General features: G+C 43.8%; 1 protein-coding gene across 1 annotated transcript; it reads right to left on the minus strand.

The window, feature by feature from the left end:
• Window positions 1-3,972: 3,972 nt before the first annotated feature.
• Window positions 3,973-20,501, minus strand: Tgm7 (transglutaminase 7). Its single transcript, XM_046460730.1, has 13 exons — window positions 20,495-20,501; window positions 17,733-17,915; window positions 16,011-16,256; window positions 15,313-15,431; window positions 13,653-13,781; window positions 13,389-13,566; window positions 10,936-11,074; window positions 10,040-10,143; window positions 9,387-9,629; window positions 7,077-7,403; window positions 6,301-6,461; window positions 4,347-4,480; window positions 3,973-4,132 (listed from the first exon to the last, which is right to left on the minus strand). The coding sequence occupies exons 1-13, from the start codon at window positions 20,499-20,501 to the stop codon at window positions 3,973-3,975; spliced, it is 2,130 nt and encodes a 709-aa protein (XP_046316686.1).
• Between the last annotated feature and the right edge of the window lie 2,058 nt (window positions 20,502-22,559).

A 22,559-nucleotide genomic window follows, 5' to 3' on the forward strand; every position in this document is an offset into this window, starting at 1 on the left:
GCCCGTTCTCTCCCCTGTGTGTTGGTCTCTCTCTTTCTAAAGTGGTCTCTCTTCCTCTATGTCCGCTAGTACTTAGGCTCACGCGTCACCCCTCCAGGAAATCTTCCCTCTGCTGCACTGGAAGTTCAGAGGCTCACTCTTCTGCATTCCTGCTGGCCAGCTCACACTTCGAGGTCATGTCTACCAATCTTTCCCCTAGTCCCTCTTGAAGGCATGGAATATTGTCTTATTAATACTATTGCCAGTGTTTACTAATGACAGTGACTAATAGTAGTAGAACTACTAATAGAACTGATAATGACTTTTTTTAAAAAAAGAGAGAGAATTTTTTAAAAATATTTATTTTTCAGTTTTCGGTGGACACAACATCTTTATTTTATTTTATGTGGTGTTGAGGATCGAACCCAGCATCCCGCGCATGCCAGGCGAGCCTGTTACCCCTTGAGCCATATCCCCAGCCCCTGATAATGACTTAAGCACTAGATTCTGTTTTAAGTTCTTTATGTATACTATGCCATCTAATCTCAAAACAGTTTTATGAGGGGCTGGGGTTGGGGCTTAGCAGTAGAGTACTCACCTAGCATGTGTGAGGTCCTGGGTTCGATCATCAGCACCACATAAAAATAAATAAAATAAAGGTATTGTGTCCAATTACAATTTTAAAAAATAAAATATTTTTAAAAATCTAGTTTTATGAGTTAGGAATTCTTGTGGTTCCTATATTACAGATGAGAAAATTGTGGTGTAAGATATAAGCTTTCCTGAGATCCCTAACAAAAATCTAGTGAGGCTGCTTTTGAATGCAGTCAGATTCCAGAGCTTTCCAAGTGCTTAATGCAATATCTGACACACAGTCAGCTTTCCAGTTCATATTACTTGCTTGATGGAGCAACTTAATTAAAATAAGAGATCAATGCCTGAAACCACTATCACTTGCTTGGATGGGTTGGTTGGGGAGGAAGAAGGGACACAGGCATGAGAGTTTCATTTTGAGGGCAGATAGGAAGGTCAGTGCAACTAGGATGGTCCAGTCTGGAGGGGTGTGTTGTCAAAAGAGAAGGAATCTGGTGGCTATGGAGGGAAATGATGCCCTTGGGGCCAACCTAGAAAAGCTGGGAAAAGCTGAGAGGATTTTGGAACCATCAGGCAGTCACCATGACTAAAGTCCTTTAGGCTGTACCAGCCCAAGTGGCCTGAACTCCACACAGCCACTTGGGAGCTCTGACTACACCTCAAGTCCTCCGCACACCTGGGGCAGAGAGCAGAGCATTCATACCATGTCTCCCCCATAGGCCCTCTTATGGTCAAGCACACTGAGAAAACTTGTTAAAGAAGCCACTGAAAGGGGAGAAGAGGTAAACGTACCACAGAGTCATTCATGGGGCTAGGAAAACCCACCATGGCTCCTCTGCCAGGACTTTGGGGGCTGAATAAGCCCGGAACTCTAGACCAAATGAACTAATTTACAGGTTCAATTTTTCATTTGATTGCTGAGAACCATTAGTCAGAGGGTGTGTGGATAGGTGTAGGGAACAGGAGAAGCAATTCTGAACCCTTGGCCTGGGGAAGCTGAGTAGAGTTGATGAGCACCTTCCTGTCTGAACAGAAGCAGGGCCGTGACCTCAAGGAGGGACACCTGAATAGACAGATGTGAACACACCTACCATCGACTTGGGGCAGGCCAGATCTAGCAAAGTGAGGTGAGGAGCCTGCAGACCTTTCTAAGACCCAAAGAGAGTTGAGAGCTAATTCCGGACCTGCCATGAATTCCTGTTATGCTTTTAAGAAAGTTACAGTTTCTGTATCTGTAGAATCAGGACCCATGAGGTCCTGGATGCCAGAGTTGGCAGATCTATGTGGATTCATCTGCTCCTCCATCTTCCACCTCCAGAAAAGAAGATAGTCATTCAGGAGAAGGGATTAAACTGGCCAGAAGACCTCTGTCTAGGAATGTGCTTCACAATTTACAAAGCATCTTAGAATCAACTTTCTCATTTTATCCTCACAGCAACCCTGCAAGTGGAGGTGGGCCTGGCACCACTATTGCTATCATCTTATTCCCAGGGAAACCAGAGTCTCACCATGAAGTCAAGAGCTCTTTGCTTTGTATCATGCAATGGTGCTGGATGTTGTAGACTCCAAAATATCAGCCCAAAGAACCTGAGGGTGTTCTGCGCATATGCTGGTGGACAGGAGGACCAGAGCAGGAGCCATGGCTGCTTGCTCCACTGCCTGAGCAGTTTTTTTGCTGTGGTTTGTGGGTGGGAACCCCTACTTGGGCCCATGGGTGGGCCTCACTGGGATGTTGGGAGGCGAGAGGAAGTTCCCTCAGAATCTAATCTCAGGGTGCACTATCACAGTGGGATGAACTCCATGTTCTGAGTCTGGGGGATGTTGAGCTGAAGGGGAGCTTTGAGATCATCTAGCTCCTCTGACAAAAGGGGGGAAACAAAGCTAGATGGACTTTTCTAAGTGAAAAAAAAAATTACAGAGTATGAATTTTAAAAGCAATTTTGGGGTGAGAAGAGGGAAATCATTTGAAAGGTGGACTGGAAAGACAGGCGACTAGTATCTACATTCCCCTGGGTAGCCTGCCCATTCTTCCCTCTCCAATGACAGTCAGGGGTAGGACAGGAGGACAGTGACTAAACAGAGGAGGACACAAGACAAGCAAGGTGCCACATTTCTGTCCTGAGGGTGAGGAGCCTCCTGGAATGCAGCACTGATGAGATAGTGACAGAGCCCACAGAAATGTTGAAGACACTTAAAAGGGACAGGCACACTGATACAGGGTGGAGTAGGGTGTGCAAGCTTCTATACTTCCTGGACCAAGCAGCCCAGTATGGGGAGGGCTGGGGAGGTGCAGGCCTAGGTGGCCACTATGAGAAAAAACAGAAGGGAGGAAGAGGACTGGGGGCAAGCAAGCAAAACAGAGAGGAGGTGGAGGAGGAGGGTGAGGAGCCAGATGAATCTGCAGAACTGCAGAGCAGATGAGGAGTGGACAAGAGCCCACAGGAAGATGTTCCACTTTTCTGTATTTTGGGATTTTCCAAATTATCTGTGAGGGAGATGTAGATTTGTAATGGTGATTTATTTATTTTTCCTCATGAGTCTGGAGATTGAACCAAGAGCCTTGCAAATGGAGTAATGATAGCTTTTAAAAAAACTCAATGAAAGCGGTGGTGGTGGGGGGAAGGACCAAAATGATATAAAATGTTAGAAAAGATTTCCTCTGAGATGGGGAAGCTACTGATGGTTTTTCTTTCATTTTCTTCCACTTCTCTGTCCTTCCCAAATTATCAAGAATTATATGAATGATTCTGATAACCACAGGGGAAAAGAGTACCAGAGTACGAAAAAGAGAGAAAGGAAATGAGACTGAGGAGGGCTAGGGAAACAAGGAGAGGATGATAGATGAGGAGGAAGCAAGAGGGGAAGGACCAGGTTAGGAAAAGTAGGGCCTGCTGCCTGGGAGCAGCCCCCTATGAAGAGGCCTCCTGGGGGCATTTGGGTAATGGGGTTTGTGGGGTGAATGTTTGATGAAAAGCCCTGCCATGCTGGATGCTCTCAGGTCAGCAGCAGAAAATCCTGCTGTGCAGCTTCTGGCAGTTGGCACTGCATTTTCTGTCCTCTCAGCCCATCCAGGACACCCTCACCAGACCTACCTCTGGGGGAATCCTTAATTCCAGAGAGGAAGCTGTAGAGGGAATCATGGCGGACATATCGTGTGGTTGAGGTCCTTAAGAGGGAAAAGGGAGGATCTAGCCACACAGCTGGCAGCCAGGCTAGTAGCAATAAGTGGCTTGTTAGCATAGGAGAAGACAACTAAAGACATCTTTATTGTTTGTTCCCAGGGTGGGAACACCAGGACAGGGGTGGAGCCAAGAGAATGCAATCAGGAGTAGAAAGGAACAAGATGGAGCTACAGGGGGTCGGGGGACTGGTGAGAGCTATGAGAGGGCAAGGTAGGGCTCAGGATGCTGTAGCTGCAGCAACAAAGATGTCCTTGTAGCCCTTGATCTCCTTGACCTCCTTGCTGCTGATGAGGACTTGCAGCTGGCGGGGTCCAGTCTTGATAGGGTGGAAGTCCACTTGAATTCGGATGGTGTGTCCAGCCATCAGAGTCCCAAGGCTGAAAGTCAAGGAGAGCTGGGAACTGTGACTGGTTGGGTGGGTGATCAGGACCCCTCCCGCTCTCCAGCACCACCAAGCTCCACCTTTCCTGAGGAAGGTGGGATAATGGGAGAAAAGAGGCACCATCCAGAGACTGAGGAGAGTCCTATGATTCCCATGAGGCACTGCTTCTCAGAGATCAGCTCAAGAGGTGGATGGATGGCTTTACTTACTCTTTTACTATCTGCCCGTTGATGAGGCCACTTCCCTCCAGCACCATGATGCAGTTATTCAGGGCCACCATTAGGGTATTGGTGAGGGTGATGTGGACTCTCAGGATATTGCCCACTTCAGCCCTCTCAGAGACCTGTGTAGAGAGGAGCACAGGTATCCTGGGCAGCTAGCCTCATCTCTGTACTCTATTTAATGACCTTCCTCCCCCATCCTGCTCGTGACCACCAGGGACTGCTATTCAGAGCTTCAGTGATGCAGTTGGGAGAGAAAACTAAGAGCTGAGGATGTTTGAGATTAACACACTGGCCTCTTTTAGAAGGTCAAGATACCTCAGGAAGCTACCACCAATCAGGAATAGGAACAAAGTTAAAACCTCTTTCCCTCTCCTCCATCTAGTTCAAGATACCTACTAGATTTCAACTGAAGTGCCAGCTGCAAAGAGTTAGTGGTAGCTAACAGCAATTCTGCGTTAAACAGTATCCCAAGGATAAATCCAAAACAATCATAGTGGATTAGTAGTGTCTGACCCAGTTACAAGATAAAGAAGGAGTGTCATGTGCCACCCATGTGCTATCAGTGACATCATTCCACCCTTTTGCTCCATCAGGGAAGAAACAATGAAGCCCATGGACCTGACACAGCAGGCCCAGACCCCAGACCAAGTTCTATCCCCTGTGCTGGGTACCTCCATATACATCATCAGAACACACTCTTGAGTTTTTCTAGGTGTGTTCAGAGCTTCACTCTTGAGGTTGGTGTCATGGGTTGACAAGCCTTGGCCTGTGAGTGGGAGGCAGGGATTCTGTCCTACTCATTTCTAGAACCCCTGTGCCTATGATTGTGCCAGCTACATGATGGATATCAGTAAAGGAGTCATGAGCTCTGATCACCCCAATCACAGTAGCGGCATGTTCAGGCTTGGCCAGAGAATCAAGAAGAAGGAATAACACACCCAGACTTATCTGGAATTCAAATAAAGAACCAAGTCCCTAATGAGGATGTCCAAGTAAAATAGGTTAAAATAACTTTAGAATCCAGCAGTCACACAAATCATTCCTAGGTCACCTACTGATGGGGACCAATTCACAGCCCACCTGCCATTCTGCTATGTTGCTTCAGGGCCCTGTTGCAACCAAAGCTGTCCTCCAGGTAGCAAGCAGGGGCCCCATCTCAGCACTAGGCTTGTGTCTGCACGTGGGCCTACGACTTGCCCCACCACCGAGGCTGCCCAGTATTACTTGGCCAACTACCTGACTGTGGGCCCAGGTGAAAACCATGGAGTGGGCCAGCAGATTTATGATCAGATCTAGAGCCTCCCAAATATCTTTCTGGGTGGGGTGGGTCCTGATGTTGACAAAGCCACCAGGTATAGAGCCAGGTTTGGACGAGACAGTGGAAAAGTCTTTGGGAGTGGGAGGGATAGTGGGGTAAGGAGCCTCCAGGGAAGGAAAATACTCATAACAGGAAATGAGGAAAACCCCTGCCTTCCTCCACTTCCCCTTCATTCCTTCCGAATGCAAGAGCCATATCAGGATCTTGCCCAGGTTGCTCCCAAACCTGAAATCTGAGGCTCACTTCTCATTTTTCTTATCACCCTTATTAGCGTCACCTTTTGAATTTCACCTTATGGTCTCAGATCTGCCTGCTCAACTGCATCTCCTAGTCACTGCCTGTCTTGTTTCTTTGCCTTTGGAAAGCAATTTCCTTATTTAAAATGACTTCATGTTCATCTCATTTCTCCAGACAGCACCTTCTTGTGCAGCCTACGCAAACCGTCCCCTCTCTGAGATGTTTCCAGGTCTTGCCCTGTACTCTATACAGAGCATAAGAGACAACACCATACCGTGTTGGTGTCTGAGGCTGGCACAGTGTTTTGTTTGCTACTGAACCCTCAGCCCCTGTGTCTGTGAGTCAGAGACCCACTGGGCCCCCATCTCTGTCCAGAGATCTCACCTCAATAGATAAGAGGGGAGGCTCCAGAGAGAGATCTTTTATGACCAGCATGGACCGCCTTGTCTCTTCAACTTCAGCAATGCCAGACACACGGATCAACTTTTCATCAGTCAGCTTATTTCTGTAGTTGTTGTAGGGCAGGAGGAGTGGCCATTGTATCTCTTGAGTACAGATAAAAGAAGAAGAAGAAGAAGAAGAAAAAAAAGAAAAAAAACACGGAGCTGGAGCTGGAGCTGGAGCTGGAGCTCAGAAGCAGAGCTCTTGCCCAGCGTGTGTGAGCCCCGGGTTTGATCCTCAGCACCACATAAAAATAAATAAAATAGAGGCATTCTGTCCATCTACAACTATAAAAAAATATATATTTAAAAAAAGAAAAGAAACACACACACACAACAACATTCTGAGACTAGGAATGGGTAAGAGATTTGAAACAGGGTGGGAGAGAGTGGGGAGGAAGAGAAAGAGAACGAGAGAGAACATGCTTACCCTGAGACTGTCCCCAGAGCTCACTGCTATGTATCTCCTGGTGGGATGGCATCAGAAGTATAACAGCTGGCATTCGACTTCCTACCAATGACGGCAGCCTCACTGTGCAGCGTGTGTGTGTGTGTGTGTGTGTGTGTGTGCGCACGCATGTGTGTGTGTGTTGGTGGGGTGGGGGCAGGGATTCTCTGTGATCTGACTGGAACAGCCCAATCTTGTTCATGGACCCAAAGCTCCCCTCCCTATAGGTGCCTTCTCAGGCCTGCCTCATACTCACCCTTCCCAACACTCACCCTTCCCAACGTCCAGGCTCAAGTGCACCATCTGCCTCCAAAGGGGCTTCCGAGTGCCACCCCCATGCAGCAGGGGCTGTGCACAGAAGCGCACCACCAGTCTGATGGGACCCCTGGGGTGGGCTCTCTCTGGTACCCTCCAGGCATGCAGCATAAGCGGCACATCTTGGCCCCACACTGGCATCCTGGCCAGGTGAAGCTGCAGCTGCACTGGTTGATCCTCAAAGACCCTGGACCCCAGGAGATCCAGGAGGAGTGATGAAGCTCCCTTTGGTCCCAGCATTTTCCGGGAAGCCTTCATGAATACAGACCGCTCCTCAGGGGATCCTGGCAGAAAGAGACACAGCAAAGACATCCATGAGGAGGGGTGGAAAGAACCAATGACCTTCCTGGGGAAACTAGCAACTCAACTCCCAGCTCTCCTCCTGAGGCTCAATTCTGTCATCTGTACCTGCTTTCTTCATACAGATGAATATATATATTGGGTTAAGTGAGTTGTTGAATGTAAGTACTCAGCACTACTCTTTGTCATCAATATTGCCACCAACAACACCATCATCATCATCAAGGCCAGAGGCTTCTCCCCCGACCAGGATCTTTCAGAAGACATACATTAAGCCTTTTAAATACAGCTTCATACAATTCACAATAGCTAAACTATGGGGCCAACCTAGGTGCCCTTCAACAGATTAATGGATTTAAAAAATGTGTTTTATACACACACACACACACACACACAAAATGGAGTATTACTCAGCCATAAAGAATGACCTTGTGACATTTGCAGCTAAATAAATGGATCTGGAGACTATCATGCAAAGTGAAATAATCCCATCTCAAAAAAACCAAAGGTCAAATGTTTTCTCTGATATGTGGATGCTAACCCACAATACGGGGGAAGGATAGAAGTTCAGTGGATTAGACAAAGGGCAAAGAAGAGAGGGAGGGGGAATAGGAAAAGGAAAGACAGGAGAATGGATCTGACATAACTTTTGTATGTACATACATACACCACAGTGAATCTCACCATTGTGCACATCCACAAGAAATTAATTTAAAATAAAAATAACTATGGGCAAATGGCAGAAAGATTGACAGAAGGAGGGCAATCTGGGATGGGGAAAGCAAGGAAAAGGAGAGATACTGGGGTCCTGATTAGAATAAGATATGTTCCTTGCTTGTATAATTACATCAAAATGGACTCAACTGTCAATGTATAACTAAAAAGAACCAATAAATTTTAAAAATAAGTAAAAAGGAACATTAAAAAATAAATAAATAAATAGTCCAACATAGTGGCACATGTCTGTAATCCCAGCAGTGCAGGAGGCTGAGGCAGGAGGATGGTGAGTCCAAAACCAGCCTCAGAAAAGTGCGGCGCTAAGCAACTCAGTGAGACGCTGTCTCTAAATAAAATACAAAAATGGGCTGGGGTGTGGCTCAGTGGTTGAGTGTCCCTGAGATCAATCCCTGGTACCAAATAAATAAATAAAGTAAGCTTCAACCCTTGCCCTTGGTGGCTACTCAACATTAAGGCTGGACCCAAAATATTCCCATACTGTGGACTCCTCTAGAGCAGTTACTGTGTGCCAAAGGTCTGTTCCCTGTGCATTCTGTGAATTCTTCATTTAACCCTCTGAGGTACTGTTATCCCATTTTACAGATGAGGAAGTGGAGGCACAGGGATGGTAATACTGTTCAGCTTTCGTGGCTAGAGCATGGCAGAGCCTTCTTTAGTTCTCAGGTGACCTGACTCCACCCCAGCTCTCTTTATGGGGATGTCCACTCCCTCCCACAGGCCCTGAAGCCCTTTCCTTCTGAGTGTCCATCTTCCCCACTACTGCTACCGCTACTGCCAGGGACACAGAAAGATGATGGTATAACACTGAGAAGAGTTACCAAATAAAATATAGGATATCTAATTTAAATTGAACTTGTTGATGAACAACAAATAATTTTTAATATTTGCATGCAATGTTTGAAACATACTAAAAATCACACCCAGTTAAATTTGCATTTCAGATAGTAAATACTTTTTAATATGTCATATATACCATTGGGTATCTACTTATACTGAATTTCTTTTGTTTATCTGAATTTATCTGGAATAAAAATTTAACTGGGCACCCCGTATTTTTATTTGCTAAATCTGACACCCATACCTGAGGGTCACATGCCCAGGGTCCGGGATAGTCCCCTAGGAGGAGGAAGTGAATACATGGTGATGGTTTAAACCTGAAGCCATCTAAGTTGGGGAGCAGTAGAAAGGTGTTTTCACCCGTCCCCTCCTCTCATCCCCTGCCCAAGCACCTTCTGGATACTTGTAGGAGCCAGTGATGTCTTGGTGCTGGTCTGACCCTACCATCTTGGTGCTAATCTCCTTCCCGATGGAACTGGTGTTGTGGGCCAGGATTTCCTGGGCCTCGCCGTCCCTGAGGAGCCAAATAACTTCATCGGCATTCACCTCGGCATACACAAAAGGGGTGTCATACGCCAGGTGGACCTCCCCTTCCTTAATGGCCCTCACAGAGGCAGGGCCACAGCAGAACAGCCCTGTGGAGGCAACAGAAATTGTGGGATATGACTCTGACACCTGGACCAATGCAATTAGTCATGGCCACGGGAAGTGGGGAAAAGGGTGGGCAGTTGACACTGATGACCTGTCCCCTTGGGGGGTCCCCAGGTACCAAGCACTTTTGAGCCCATTAATTCATGTGATCCACCTTCTGAAGAGGCCTTTGCCATTACCATCTTCCCCATGTCACCGGTGAGGAAAGAACAGAGCAGCCCAGTGACTATCTGGGTGATCCCTCTGTCAGTCATAAGGTTAGACCCAATCCAAAGCTGTCTCAGCTATGACTCTGGGGAGGGGGTAAAGTGAGAACACATGGCTCCTCTCTGGCCTCCTGTTCTCATGGTCAGTCACCCTTGTTGTCCTCCTGGGATCCTGCCACCTCACGCACCGCTGCTGGTTTGCTGGGGAGTGGGGTCCAGAACTTGCCACCCATTGTATCCTGGTGGGAGATCTTTTCGGATCATCCAGCACTCATTCCAGACATGAAAGTTCCTATAGAAGGGAGAAAACAGACTGGACTTAATTTCCTAAGGATCTACCAGGTACCCAATACTAGGCAGAGTGCTTCCTATCATTGTTTCTTTTCTTTTTTTTTCTTTTGATTAGAAAGTAATTTCAACCTTAAAGTTGCAAAAAAAAAGTACAAAGAACACCTATATACCCAATTCATCTATTATCAACATTTTCTTTATTTACTTTCTTTCAATATTGATACAGATATGTACATTCATACTTCAGTATGTATTTACTAAATATAGCGATCTTCTCTTACATAACCCTGTGCAGTTAACCAAACTTAGCACCTCTTCAGAAGGTGGATCACATGAATTAATGGGCTCAAAAGTGCTTGGTACCTGGGGGACCCCCGAAGGGGACAGGTCATAATACTTTTATCAAATTTATTGTCTATATTCCAATTTTGTCAGTGGACCTAATAACGTCCTTTATAGCATCCTTTCCCAGCCAGTATAAAATTTAGTTTAGGATCACATTGCATTTAGTGGTCCAGCACCTTTAGTCTCCTTTGATCTTAGAACAGTTCCTCAGCCTTTTCTTCTTTTATTACATTGACATTCTGAGAACAGTATTTGTTTATTTTACCAGAATGGCTCCCATTTTGGGCTTGTCTGATCTTTCCTCATGATTAGATTCAGGTTATTCATTCACAGACATAATTCTCCATAATATGTCACTGCTTCTTGGGTCAGAGACAATTCACATTGAAGTATTTATTCCTCCCTGTCTGGGGCACAGCAAAGATCTGTTCCAGACAGTTCCCCTCACCATATTTTGTCTTGTTTCTCAGATGGCAGCATCTCTGCATTTTGGTCATAGTAGGTATCAATCGTCAAGTTCCCATCCATGTTGTGTGCAGAGTGGAAATTAGAAACCACACGAGTTGGAACACCTAAGCATCTCATTACTAATGAGAAGAAAAAGAAGAAAGAATTGCTAAGCGCAAGTCAAGCAGAATTACTGTTTTGCATAATTTTGCATAACTTCTAACTTTCAAGCTGGTGAGAAAAAAGAGTCAATATTCTTGTAGGTCCACACCTGTAATAACTCCTTTATTCCCAGAGCACCATACCCAGGCCCAGAACCCTGCTATGTACCTGCCCCATCAATGGTGTCCATCACACAAGAGAAAGAAATAATTTGATGGTCACTTAAAACAGTAATTAATGGATCAATTTATCATTTAGGGCGTTTTCTACACAGCAACTGTCCAAGTTAAAAACAGAAAACCTAAAACATCTAATTAGAAAGAAATTTAAATCTGTGGCCAGTTTCCAAAGAGAAGCTGAGTGACCTTAATTAAGTGGCTTAACTTCTCTGGGTTAGTTTTCTTGCATGTAACAAAATGGAGTTGGACTAGATGATTTTCAGTTATAAACTTCTGGGTCTAACTGGGCACAGTGCCTATAATTCCAGCAACTCTGAAGTCAGGAAGCTCAGAAGTTCAAGGCCAACCTTAGTGAGAACCTGTTTCAAAATAAAAAGGACTAGATATGTAGCTCAATGGCATAGCACCCCTGGATTCAATCGCCAGTACAAAGAAATTTTAAAAATTAAATTAAATTCTGGATCTGTGGGGCGAGGGTTGTGGCTCAGGGTAGAGCAGTTGCCTAGCATGCTTGAGGTGCTGGGTTTGATCCCTGGCACCACATAAAAATTTAAAAAAACAAATAAAATAAAGGTATAAAAAAATTGGGATCTGTAATTTTACTTGAAGACAAGAGTTGGGGGAGAGAAGTAGGACATTAGAGAATGGATGGAAGGATATGGTAGACTTTTAGAGATACAATAGAAGATGCCATCAGAGACAAGGAAAAACCATCTGGAGGCAGTGACCATCTTTGATAAGGCAGCGGCGCCCTCTTGTGGCTTCTTAGGATAGTACTACAAAGGCTTTTTAAAGCTGAATTAAGATGCCACAAATCTAGAACACACACACACACACACACTCAACCTGCCCAGAGTCAGATGAAATCAAGCCAACAGCCAGGCGTGACTTTGTAACCTTGTTTAACACTTTGGTCCCATCCCGCCTGTCTCCTTCTCAGGAGGAGCAGCCGGTGCCAACTGACACTGCTGGGAAGTGCACAATGCTTTGAAGTGTAAGAGGACTGCTGAAAGAGATCAATCCTTTTGTTTTGATTCGCTGAAGAGCCGTCAAGAAGTCTATAGTCACCTATCCAATCCTAGCACAGTTCCTGTGAGGCCTGGGCTGTAAATGGCCAGAGGCAGCTTGGCAAGAGCAGCTATTCCCACTCAGTGGCCTCAGAACAGGCCTGTGAGGGGACTGGGCTTGGAAATGGAGCCAGGTTGTGGACCTAGTCCTTCTCCTTCTGACCCCAGAGTCTGAAGACCTGAGCCTATCTCCATAATACCTGCCTGGCCACTGTGGCAGACTTCCCAGGCCAAGGCAAAACTAAGAATACTAAGTTCTGGCAGAGTCTCAGCCCCATTTCACAAATAGGCAAGGGAGGCCACTTGATTGGACACTCAGATTTAAACCTCTTCTCTCTTTGGAGCACCTGAATGTAACTGCCGGTCTATGCTGACCCTCTCAGAAAAGCCTAGAGCTTTGGCCCTTGTCTCTGTACTTTCTGTCCTGTGCTCCTGCCTTCTCCAACATAGAGTCAACCTGTTAGTTGAGCAAATGTATCCTGGGCACCACGGAAGCCATGTGGAAGGTCTGCTGGCCTTACATGGGGGAGACAGGCAGACCTCTGTCTCTCTCTCGAATTCACAAATAATCTGGCCAATGACTTTGCCCTGAATTGTAAATAACTGATAATGCATAGAAGTCTCAATGCTCCTTAAATATAACTAGCAAGGTAATACATCTCTAGTTGCCATTCCTCATGAGACAGAAGCCTCCATGAGGTAGCTATCCCAGACCATCTGCTTGCACCCCAGCTCTCTGACCTTGTTCCTTGACTCCAGGCTCACTTTGAGCTAAGAAGCCAAATGGATGGCAGAAAGAAGCCATTTTACCTCTGCTTTGAGACTACAAGCTGCTTTATCCAGGTGGCTATGTTAACAATCTCACTATGCCATCAAGGAGACCATGGAGTGACTGCAACAAGCTGACCCTCCAAGACTGCGTAGCACATTGGTTAAGAGCATGCATGCCTACAACTCCATGGCTGTGGGGCCATGAGCAAGCTACTGAAACTTTATGAGCCCAGTCTCAAAGGGACATGGTGAAGATTGAGTGATTCTTCACTCACCAGTGCACATAACAGAGGCAAAGACCCAGCACTGTCCATACTTCACAGGCTGCCCACCCCTGGCTGACCACTGCCGCAGGATGGCCACACTGCCGTTCCACTCCAGGGGGCTGACGCCCTTGGAGTAATCCTCTCCCCAGTTCCCTTGCAGCACGCCGCTGTCATCATTGCTGTTGATCTGCAAAGCACAGACAAGTGGGTTTCCATAGGGCCAGGGGAAACTCAGACTATCCTCAGACAGGGGCAGGAAGCCTCTATCCTTACCATGGCGCTTACCACCCTGCACACATACACCACATCATTCCGCTGGGAATAGTCTTTGGATGGGTTCTTTAAGAAGTACAGGCTCTTGTTCAGGATCTCAAAACAGATATCTATGATGTCTTCTTCAAACTTCCAAGCCATTTCAAGAGAGAAAAGAGAGAAGAGCAAAAATGTCTAGAATTCTGAAACTTTGAGTCCCTGGCAGACTTTTAGGGAGGGTGTTATGTGGTGGGGATGTAGGGGCTAAAGATAAGACAAGGTCCTGCCTTCCATGAGCTTATAAACCAAATTGGGAATGTATTAAATTTGGAATTGTGAAAAAGTAAACTAGGTGGCTCTGATAGAAAATGCAGAGAATGCAGAGAGTCAGAGACCCTTTTGACTGAAGAGAGCAGAGAAGGCTTTGAACTAGTAGGCTTGGATGGATGGGGTAGACAGAAAGTGAGGAGAGTGAGGAACATCTACCTGAGGTCTTTGAGCATGGTAGGTCCCAAGGACTTAGGTAGTCCCTTATCTGGTGGACTTGTGAGACCAAAAAAGGATCAGATGGATCCGTAGGGATAGGGCCAACAGGGGGTGAGGGGAAAGATTGTGACAGGTTTTGAAACCAGGTAGAGGAGCTCAGAGCTGACTCTGTGAACACTGGAAAGTCCAGTGTAAACTTCTGACATAGGTTTGCAATGTGTGTTTGTGGCATGTGTCTAGTACACTGGTATCATCTCAGTTTCAAATTTTCCACAAGTTGCCATACTTGGAGAATGGATTTCCTTCAGCAAGGCTCCCAGAGCTTACCCAGCTCTTCCCCCTGTGGTCTGTGCACAGGACTGAGGTAAGAAAGAAAGAAACTATACGCACCGCGGTTGGTGATAGGAATAGAAGTTGTTCAAGCCCAAGAGCCCTCTGTACAGGACTGAATATTTGATGTTATTGAAGAATTACTATTCCTCTTTTTGATTATTGTGGATTTTTCAAAAGGAATCATTTTTTGGAGACATATTCTGAAGTATACTGGATGAATGATAAGGTTTTGCAATTTGCTTAAAAAAAAATTCATGGTGAAAAAAGGATTAAAGGAGTAAAGACCAGAGATGGGCGTGTCTTTCTAGGCAAGGGCAGGTATTAAGCATTTCAGCCTTAGCAGGTCATGGCCTCTGTTTCAATAACTCAGTTCTGCCATTGAGCACAAAAGCATCCCCATTCTCCAAATAAACAAGCATGGCTGTGTTCCAATAAAATGTTATTGATAGACACCAACATTTGAACTTTGTATAATTTTCAATGGTTCTTGTGAAATTCTTTTCAACAACTTTCAAATGTGAAAAACATTCTTTATTTGTGGGCCATACAAAACAGGCTGTAGGCCACAACTGACCCATGAGCTATCATTTGTCAAACCATAAATTGGTCACTAGTGGAAAGTGAGAGATAGGTACATGGACATTTATTATACTCACCTGTCTACTCTGAATATGTTTTAGCTTTCCATAAGAACATAAAAGGTGAAAAAGGAAGGGTATCTCCCTCCCCCTTCTTCCTTGTCCCTCTCACTGGAAGGGAAATTGACCCAGCAGCTCATACTGTACCCTTTGTTGCTGTCCTTCATGAACTAACAGAGTTGTAGTGACCAGCCTTAGGAACCCACCCCAGGGGATCCTATTACCTGCCCGTAGTTCCAGGGCCAGGAGGTGACGAAACTTTCACGACCCTTGTAAACAAAGCCATAATCCTTCATGATATACTCCTGCAGCAGTATTTCACTTGGCAGGTACACGTCGTCCTCTGAGCAGTAAAGAGTCGCAGAGAGAACAAAACCCCAAACCAAAAAACAGAGCAATACAATTAAAAACCAGTAATGACAGTAGCTTTCTGAAAATCGGAGGAGTAGTCAGTGAATTGATGGCAACAGATATTAACACTGGATCCCCTTAAAAGTTTAGCATGTGCTTCTCCAGAGGCCAGAAATGTAATTTATACTTTAAAAAATATAGATTGTAAAATTTATAAGCTTATTAAGGTTTTCAAAACTATTGATGGACAGAAAAAAGACAATGAAAATCATTCATTCCCACTATTCAGAGACACCCATCATTACATTGTAATATATTCCGTCCACTTTCTTTCTATGACATGTATTTAATACGATTACAAGCATATCATTTTCCAATTTCGGAACTAATTTTGTTTGAGGTCATCCTATGAATATTTTCATGGTGCCATTAAAATTTCTTGATAAAGGTGATGTTTAGTTCGAGCACATGATACTATGTTACATTGATATAGACTACAATTTATCTTCTAAGCTTTCTCAAGAGTTCTCCATGGATCAGGTTAGCATTATAACCTTTGAGCAAGTCCTACCTGCACTCCATGGGTTAAAAAGCAGGATGAAATTCCCCAGTGGGTAAGTCACACTTTGACCTTGGTCCCGAGAGATCTCTATTTTCAGAGTGTAGTGGCCAATGACTGCATTGGCTGGTGTAAAAAGCGAGACTTGGAGAGAGTTGGAGTCAATGGTGAAGTCAGAAGCACTCCAGACTTTCTCTTGCCGGGCCTGTGTAAGTAAGAACGAGGCTCGTGTTCCCAGCAGCTCCGTGGGCTCAGGTCCTATGTAGGAGAAAATGACCCCGAAGGGAGGTTCAAAAATCTATGTGGTATACACATGCATATCAGATAGAGCACTAATCTCCAGGATATATAAAGAACTCAAAAAACTTAACACCAAAATCATCATCATCATCATCATCCAATCCAATGGGATAACGAACTGAACAAACACTTCTCAGAAGAGATACAATCAACAAATATATGAAAAAATGTTCAACATTTCTAGCAATTAAAGAAATGCAGATCAAAACTACTCTAAGATTTCATCTCACTGCAGTCAGAATGGCAATCATCAGGAATACAGACAACAATAAATGTTGGCAAGGATGTGGGGGAAAGGTATATTCATACATTGCTGGTGGGACTGCAAATTGGTGCAACCATTATAGAAAGCAGTACGGAGATTCCTCAGAAAACTTGGAATGGAACCATCATTTGGCCCAGTTATCCCACTTCTTTGTTTATACACAAAGTACTTAGAATCAGCATACTACATGATGCAGCCACAGCAATGTTTTTAGCAGGTCAACTCACAATAGCTAAACTATGGAACCAACCTAGATGCCCTTCAACAGATGAATGGATAAAGGAAATCTGGTAGATATACACAATGGAATATTACTCAGCCTTAAAGAGGAATGAAATTATGGGATTTGCAAATAAATGGATGGAACTGGAGAATATCATGCTAAGCAGAAAACCAAAGTCCAAATGCTTTCTTTGATATGTGGATGCTGATCCATAATGGGGGGCAGGGGCAGGGGAAGAATGGAGGAACTTTGGATTGGGCAGAGGGGAGTGAGGGGAGGGAAGAGGGCATGGGGGTAGGGAAGATGGTGGAATGAGAAAGTCATCATGAATGGTGTGATTTTACATTGTATACAATCAGAGATATGAAATGGTGTGCTCCATTTGTGTACAATGAATTGAAGTCATTCTGCTGTCATGTATAACTAATTAGAACAAATTAAAAAATAAAATAAGAAAACAGGAATATTACCTATCAGGAATATTACCTATTTTTTAAATCTTTGTGGTATAGGATTCCTGTGGCCTGGAAGAATCCTCACCTTTCCCATTACTTGCTAAGTCCTTTAGTTTAATGCTTTTACTGCCATTGAGAGTCTTTGGGTAAACCACTTTAGATCTCTGTGTCTTTGTTTCACTTTTTTTCCTCCTTATCTGTAAAATGGAAATTATAATAGCACCTACCTGAAAGTTTCTCATGGGGAATAGATGGGATCATGGGTGAGTGCCTATGTACTTAAAATTGGGGTGTTATGACCACAACTTCAGAGTTTGCTGAGCTGGCCAAATCTTTCCTTAACAGCAGGGTACTGAGCATGAGGGTCCTGGGGTATCCCAGGAGAAGAGGGGTGAGAGCTCCTCAGAAAGAAGAGGCAGAGATCCTGCAGACCAACTCTGCTGATGTCCACATTTTGAGGGAATGCACAGAGCCTAGGAGGGCGAGCTCACCGGTCTCAGCCACAAAGGTGATGGAGTCTGTCTGGGGCTGGAAGGGTCTGTTGAAGTTCAGCTGGAGGTTGAAAAGTTGACCTCTGCGCACAATGAGCCGCTTCAGGCCCATCTCCTGTGTGTGGTGCCCTTTGTTGTTCCTGGGGCTCTGCAGGTCAACAGACCTGAGCTCCAGGGCCGCCACTAGGGGAGAAGAAGGGATGGGTAAATGCCCAGCTGTGACTCTCTGGGTATAGGTGTCCCCAAAGTTTCTCAGTCATTTCTGTAGAACCTGACTCTGACAGGTAATATTCCTGTTCATTCTTAGCCCTTCTGCCTCCCTGCTTCCTAATTTCATGACTCAGCCTCAGAGGGCAATTCAGTAGGCCCTGGCCAGTGATGAGGAGGACTTCCATTCTGATAACCTCCACACCTGGACCCGGAGCCACAGTGCTGGAGGATTAGGCTACCCAGAAGGCAAAATGATTCCAGATAACTGAAATTTACTTTATGATCCTGCTGACATAAGAATAAACATATTAACATTTTGTAGAAATGAAGTTGAGCTGACTGGAGGCTGGGGCCTCAACTCCAAGGCATGTTCCTATTTTAGGACATGAGGCAGGCTTAGGGTTATTTGTAACTTATTGCTTGCTTCTCAGTCATGTTCCAGGTCTCTGAGGAGGGCACTGACTGCTTTCTAGGAAGTACATGTAGTGTATGATAGTGAAAGTCTTGTAGCATGCTGGCTCTGGAGTGACACAGCCCCAGGTTACCACCTTGGAAAGTTTCCTGTGAGACCTTGAACAAGCCACTTATGTTGCCAGACATCAGTGTCCTTATCTGAAAAATGGGGAGGCAATCATATTTCAACTTCATGGAAATGAGAAGGTCATTAATACCCACGTATTAAGAAGCCTCAGATTGCACACTTAGCTATTTTTGCAGATGTATACTGTGTTTACTGTCAATGAAAACCTGTTAAGTCTTTCCCTTAGTAGAACACCAAATTGTCCTAGTGAGGGCTGGGATTGTAGCTTAGTGGTAGAGCACTTGCCTCGTAAGAATGAAGCACTGGGTTCGATCCTCAGCACCACATAAAAATAAGTAAACAAAATAAAGGTATTGTGTCCATCTACAACTAAAAAATAAAATATTAAAAAAAATTATCCCAGTGAACCGCAACAGGAAATCTCCCCCACCCAGGGCATTTGGAAATGTCTGGAGACATTTCAGTTGTCATGACTGGAGAGAGGCTGCTATTAGGATCTAGTGGGAAAAGGCCAGGGATGTGGCTAAATAGCATCCTAGAGGAAAAACTCTCATTTGCTCCCAGTTAGTTTTTGTACCCTTTGCATTCTGAACTTCCACAAAGGTTAGTTCTGTTTTTCCATCTCTCCTGTCTGAAGTTTTTGAATCCTGATTTTTTTCACCCAAATATTTTACTTGGCCATCTGTGGATTGGCAAAACTGTCTTTCTCCAATTAATTGGTAATAAGATGGTTCTGAGCACCAGGGCTTAAGTTGGGAGGCCAATGGAGTATCCTCAGAACTGTCCTCCAGGTTGACACTGAGCTATTAGGAGTACTCTGGGTATAATTGTTCAACTAGCTGTGACTATATTTAATTCTCTATGTAAAAATAGTTGAATTAGATATTTAAAAATTTTAGTTGAAGTCTAAAATCAAACACAGCTTTCACATTTCTGTCTTTCCCATAAGTTTATCAAATGTTTAGCTGAAAACAGAATGTTCACTGAGGTTTCTTGATCATCCTGCTGGGAACAATCTTCCCTTGGGGTAGATTCATCAAAGGTGAATTACTGAACCAAATGATACAAAGTTTTTAAGCCTCTTGATGTAATTTGGCCACTTAAATGGATATGCCATTGAAACCAGAAAATTCAGGAAAAGATCTAAGACAGGTGGCTTTCAGTTTCTCAACAGCAATTTTTAAACTTCAGATCCAACCCATTAGTAGTTTGTGCAATAAACTTGGAAAAAAAGGTGATCACTATTAAGAAAAATAGGTTAGAAAATATCACAATGCATCACACATAGGAAGAACAAGGATACTTTTTAAATTTTATTTTTATTGGTACATATCATGGTACACAAAAGTTGGATTCATATTCATACTTGCACATTACATAATTTGATAACCTCATAATCTCATTCCCCATACCTTCCCTTTCCATCCCTTCCTCCCTCCCCTATTTGTTCTACTCTACTGATCTCCCTTTTGTTATTATTATTTTAATTAGTGCATTATAATTGTGTGTGTGTATATATGTATATATATGTGTGTATGTATGAATGTGGGATTCATTGTGTATATACATGGGTACAGCATGATTTGGTATTTCATCCTCCAGTATTTCCTCATGCCCTCCTGTCTTCCCTCTCTTCTCCATTCCCTTCCTCTACATATTTCCCTTCTATTTTTGTGAGATCTCCCTATTTTAATTCCTTTTTTTTCTCTTCTCTCTGTCTCTCTCTTTTCCACATAAGAGAAAACACTGGACCTTTGACTTTCAGAGTCGTGCTTATTTCTCTTAGCATGGTAGAACAAGGACAACTTTTTGTGTAACTGACCATGATATAAACCAAATGTAGGTCATAGTCAAAACTCTGAAAGCAACAGGCCTAGATTCTGCTGGAAACTGTTTGCATCTCATTGGTTCCTGAGGGGCCTGATATTTTCCTACCAAGACCACTGAGCCTTCCCAGGAAGCCTCTCATTCATTCTATATATACCTCCCAGGGGCAGTGATGAGCACTTACCTTCCATGCACAGGAGAGAATAGGGCCAGGGAAGCCTTTCCTGTTCATAGCTTGAGCATGGTTCCTAAGTGTAACCAGCTCCAGGTTGGCTTTATGTAGCTTCTCTCAGTTTGGGAAGGAAAGGGGAGGAGAAGAAAGATATCTTCCTCTCCTTGTCCAAGTTTGCAGTGTACTGAGAAAATGCATTCTCCACAAGACACTTAGGGTTTTTTTTTTAATTCCACTTAATATAATTATGTATTTAGCTCACTGAAGGGCTTTTCATGTCAAGGAGATGATGACTTAAGAGAATAAAAGCAAGGGCTTCCAAGGGAGACAGAAAAGAAAGCCAAGAGGATCAGGAAGAGGTTCAACAATGCAGGAAATCCAGCAGGCTCAATTAGTGAAAACACGTCAGCACCCACAACGCCTGATTTGGCCACAGTCCCTTGGGAGTTAATGACATGAGTAAGAGGAGAGGTGAGCCCCAGAGACAAGACTCCTGGCGCTAATGAATGACTAAGGCAAAGTCAAGGGTATAAAAGGATCAAATTGCATAATCATATCCTGATATATTATCAGATTTTTTTTTTTTAAAGGAGACATTAAATCAGCGATTTGCCTGCAGAGAGTTCTGAGAAGTGAAACTCCTGTCTTCTGAGAAATCAAAACCTGAGACAGCCCTGCTCTCATGGAAGCCTCCATCCCACAACTCAGGTCTGGCTCAGAGGATAGGAACTTTCTTTGGCCACTGAATATAATGCTCCACCTCTCACTCTACAATCACTTGCTATCACAACACTTTATTTTCTGTGGAATACTTAATAATAGCATCTTAGAATTAGTTTCACATAAGCAGAGACTTCAGTCATCTTCTTGAACGTAGATTCCTCTAAACTTAGAATGAAGCATGGAATCTAATTTCAGAAAGGTATCACTAATGTCCATGGAATTCTTTTTTTAATATTTATTTTTTAGTTATAGGGGGATACAATATCTTTATTTTATTTTTAAGTAATGCTGAGGATCGAACCCAGTGCCTCACGCATGGCAGGCGAGTGCTCTACCTCTGAGCCACAATCCCAGCTCCATGGAATTCTTAACTACATGGCAGTCCCTCTTTGAAGAATCTTATGTGTCTAAGATAATTTATGCTCTCACAACCACTCTGTAATGGAGTATTAATATTGTTTTTGATGTGCAAGAAGGTGCTGGGTAGAGCTGGTTTTCAAATCCTGGTAGGCTGGCTCCAGAGTCTTCCCCCCTTTTAACTTCATAATTTCCTGCCTTTCCTGGTAGATGATCAGGGATGTTTGCTGAAGGGGCAGATGCATGTGTGCATGATATTTGAGGAGTAATCCATCAGAAGGGCAAAAACAATGGAATGCTATCCATAATATATAAAAGTGGCTGTAAATATTAAGAAGACAGCCTATCATCGCAGAAATGCAAACTAATACAACAATGAGATCTACATTGATCTATTTAAAAATATTTAAAAGAATAATGATAACCTATTTTATTGAGGGTATATGGAAATAAGCTGTCTCATATACTAACTATGGGAGTGAAAGTAAATTCATACAGAGAAAATCAGTTAATTACCATAAAAAAATCAGTCAACTACCATCAACATTTAGAATGGATATTGCCTTCAATCCAATAATTGTTCTTGAAAAAATGTTTAGTATAAAATATCTACACATGGGCTGGGGATATAGCTCAATTGGTAGAGTGCTTACCTTGCAAGCACAAGGCCCTGGGTCCAAACCCCAGCACCACCAAAAAAACAACAACAACAAAAAAAAACTACACATTTAATTTCAATAGGGACATCTGTTGCAGCATTGTTTATAAGAGCAAATATTAGAAATAATCTGAAGGTCCATCAATAAGGGATAGTAACAAACTAAACAAATAAACAAATGTATTAAATAAATTGTGCTTATATACCCGAAATGAAAAACTCTTAGTTGTTACAAGTTCTTAATAGACTAACATGCACTGACATGGAAAGATTTCATGGAAAGATGTATGATGCTTTTTTAAAAAGCAAATCTACAGATAATACATTTTATATAATCTA

The sequence above is a fragment of the Marmota monax genome, unplaced genomic scaffold (assembly GCF_021218885.2).
Source record: "Marmota monax isolate L192 unplaced genomic scaffold, Marmota_monax_Labrador192_F-V1.1 WCK01_AAM20220418_F8-fsc00001, whole genome shotgun sequence".
NCBI classification, from domain to species: domain Eukaryota; kingdom Metazoa; phylum Chordata; class Mammalia; order Rodentia; family Sciuridae; genus Marmota; species Marmota monax.

Bases quoted from the DNA above. Each gene is read 5' to 3' on its own strand.
- Tgm7 (XM_046460730.1), bottom strand. The intron at 13,567-13,652 runs GTAAGGATAGAG...TGTGCTTTGCAG, and splicing joins GCAGGGTGGTAAGCGCCATG to ATCAACAGCAATGATGACAG. The intron at 4,481-6,300 runs GTGAGATCTCTG...CTCTCTACACAG, and splicing joins CTCCCCTCTTATCTATTGAG to GTCTCTGAGAGGGCTGAAGT.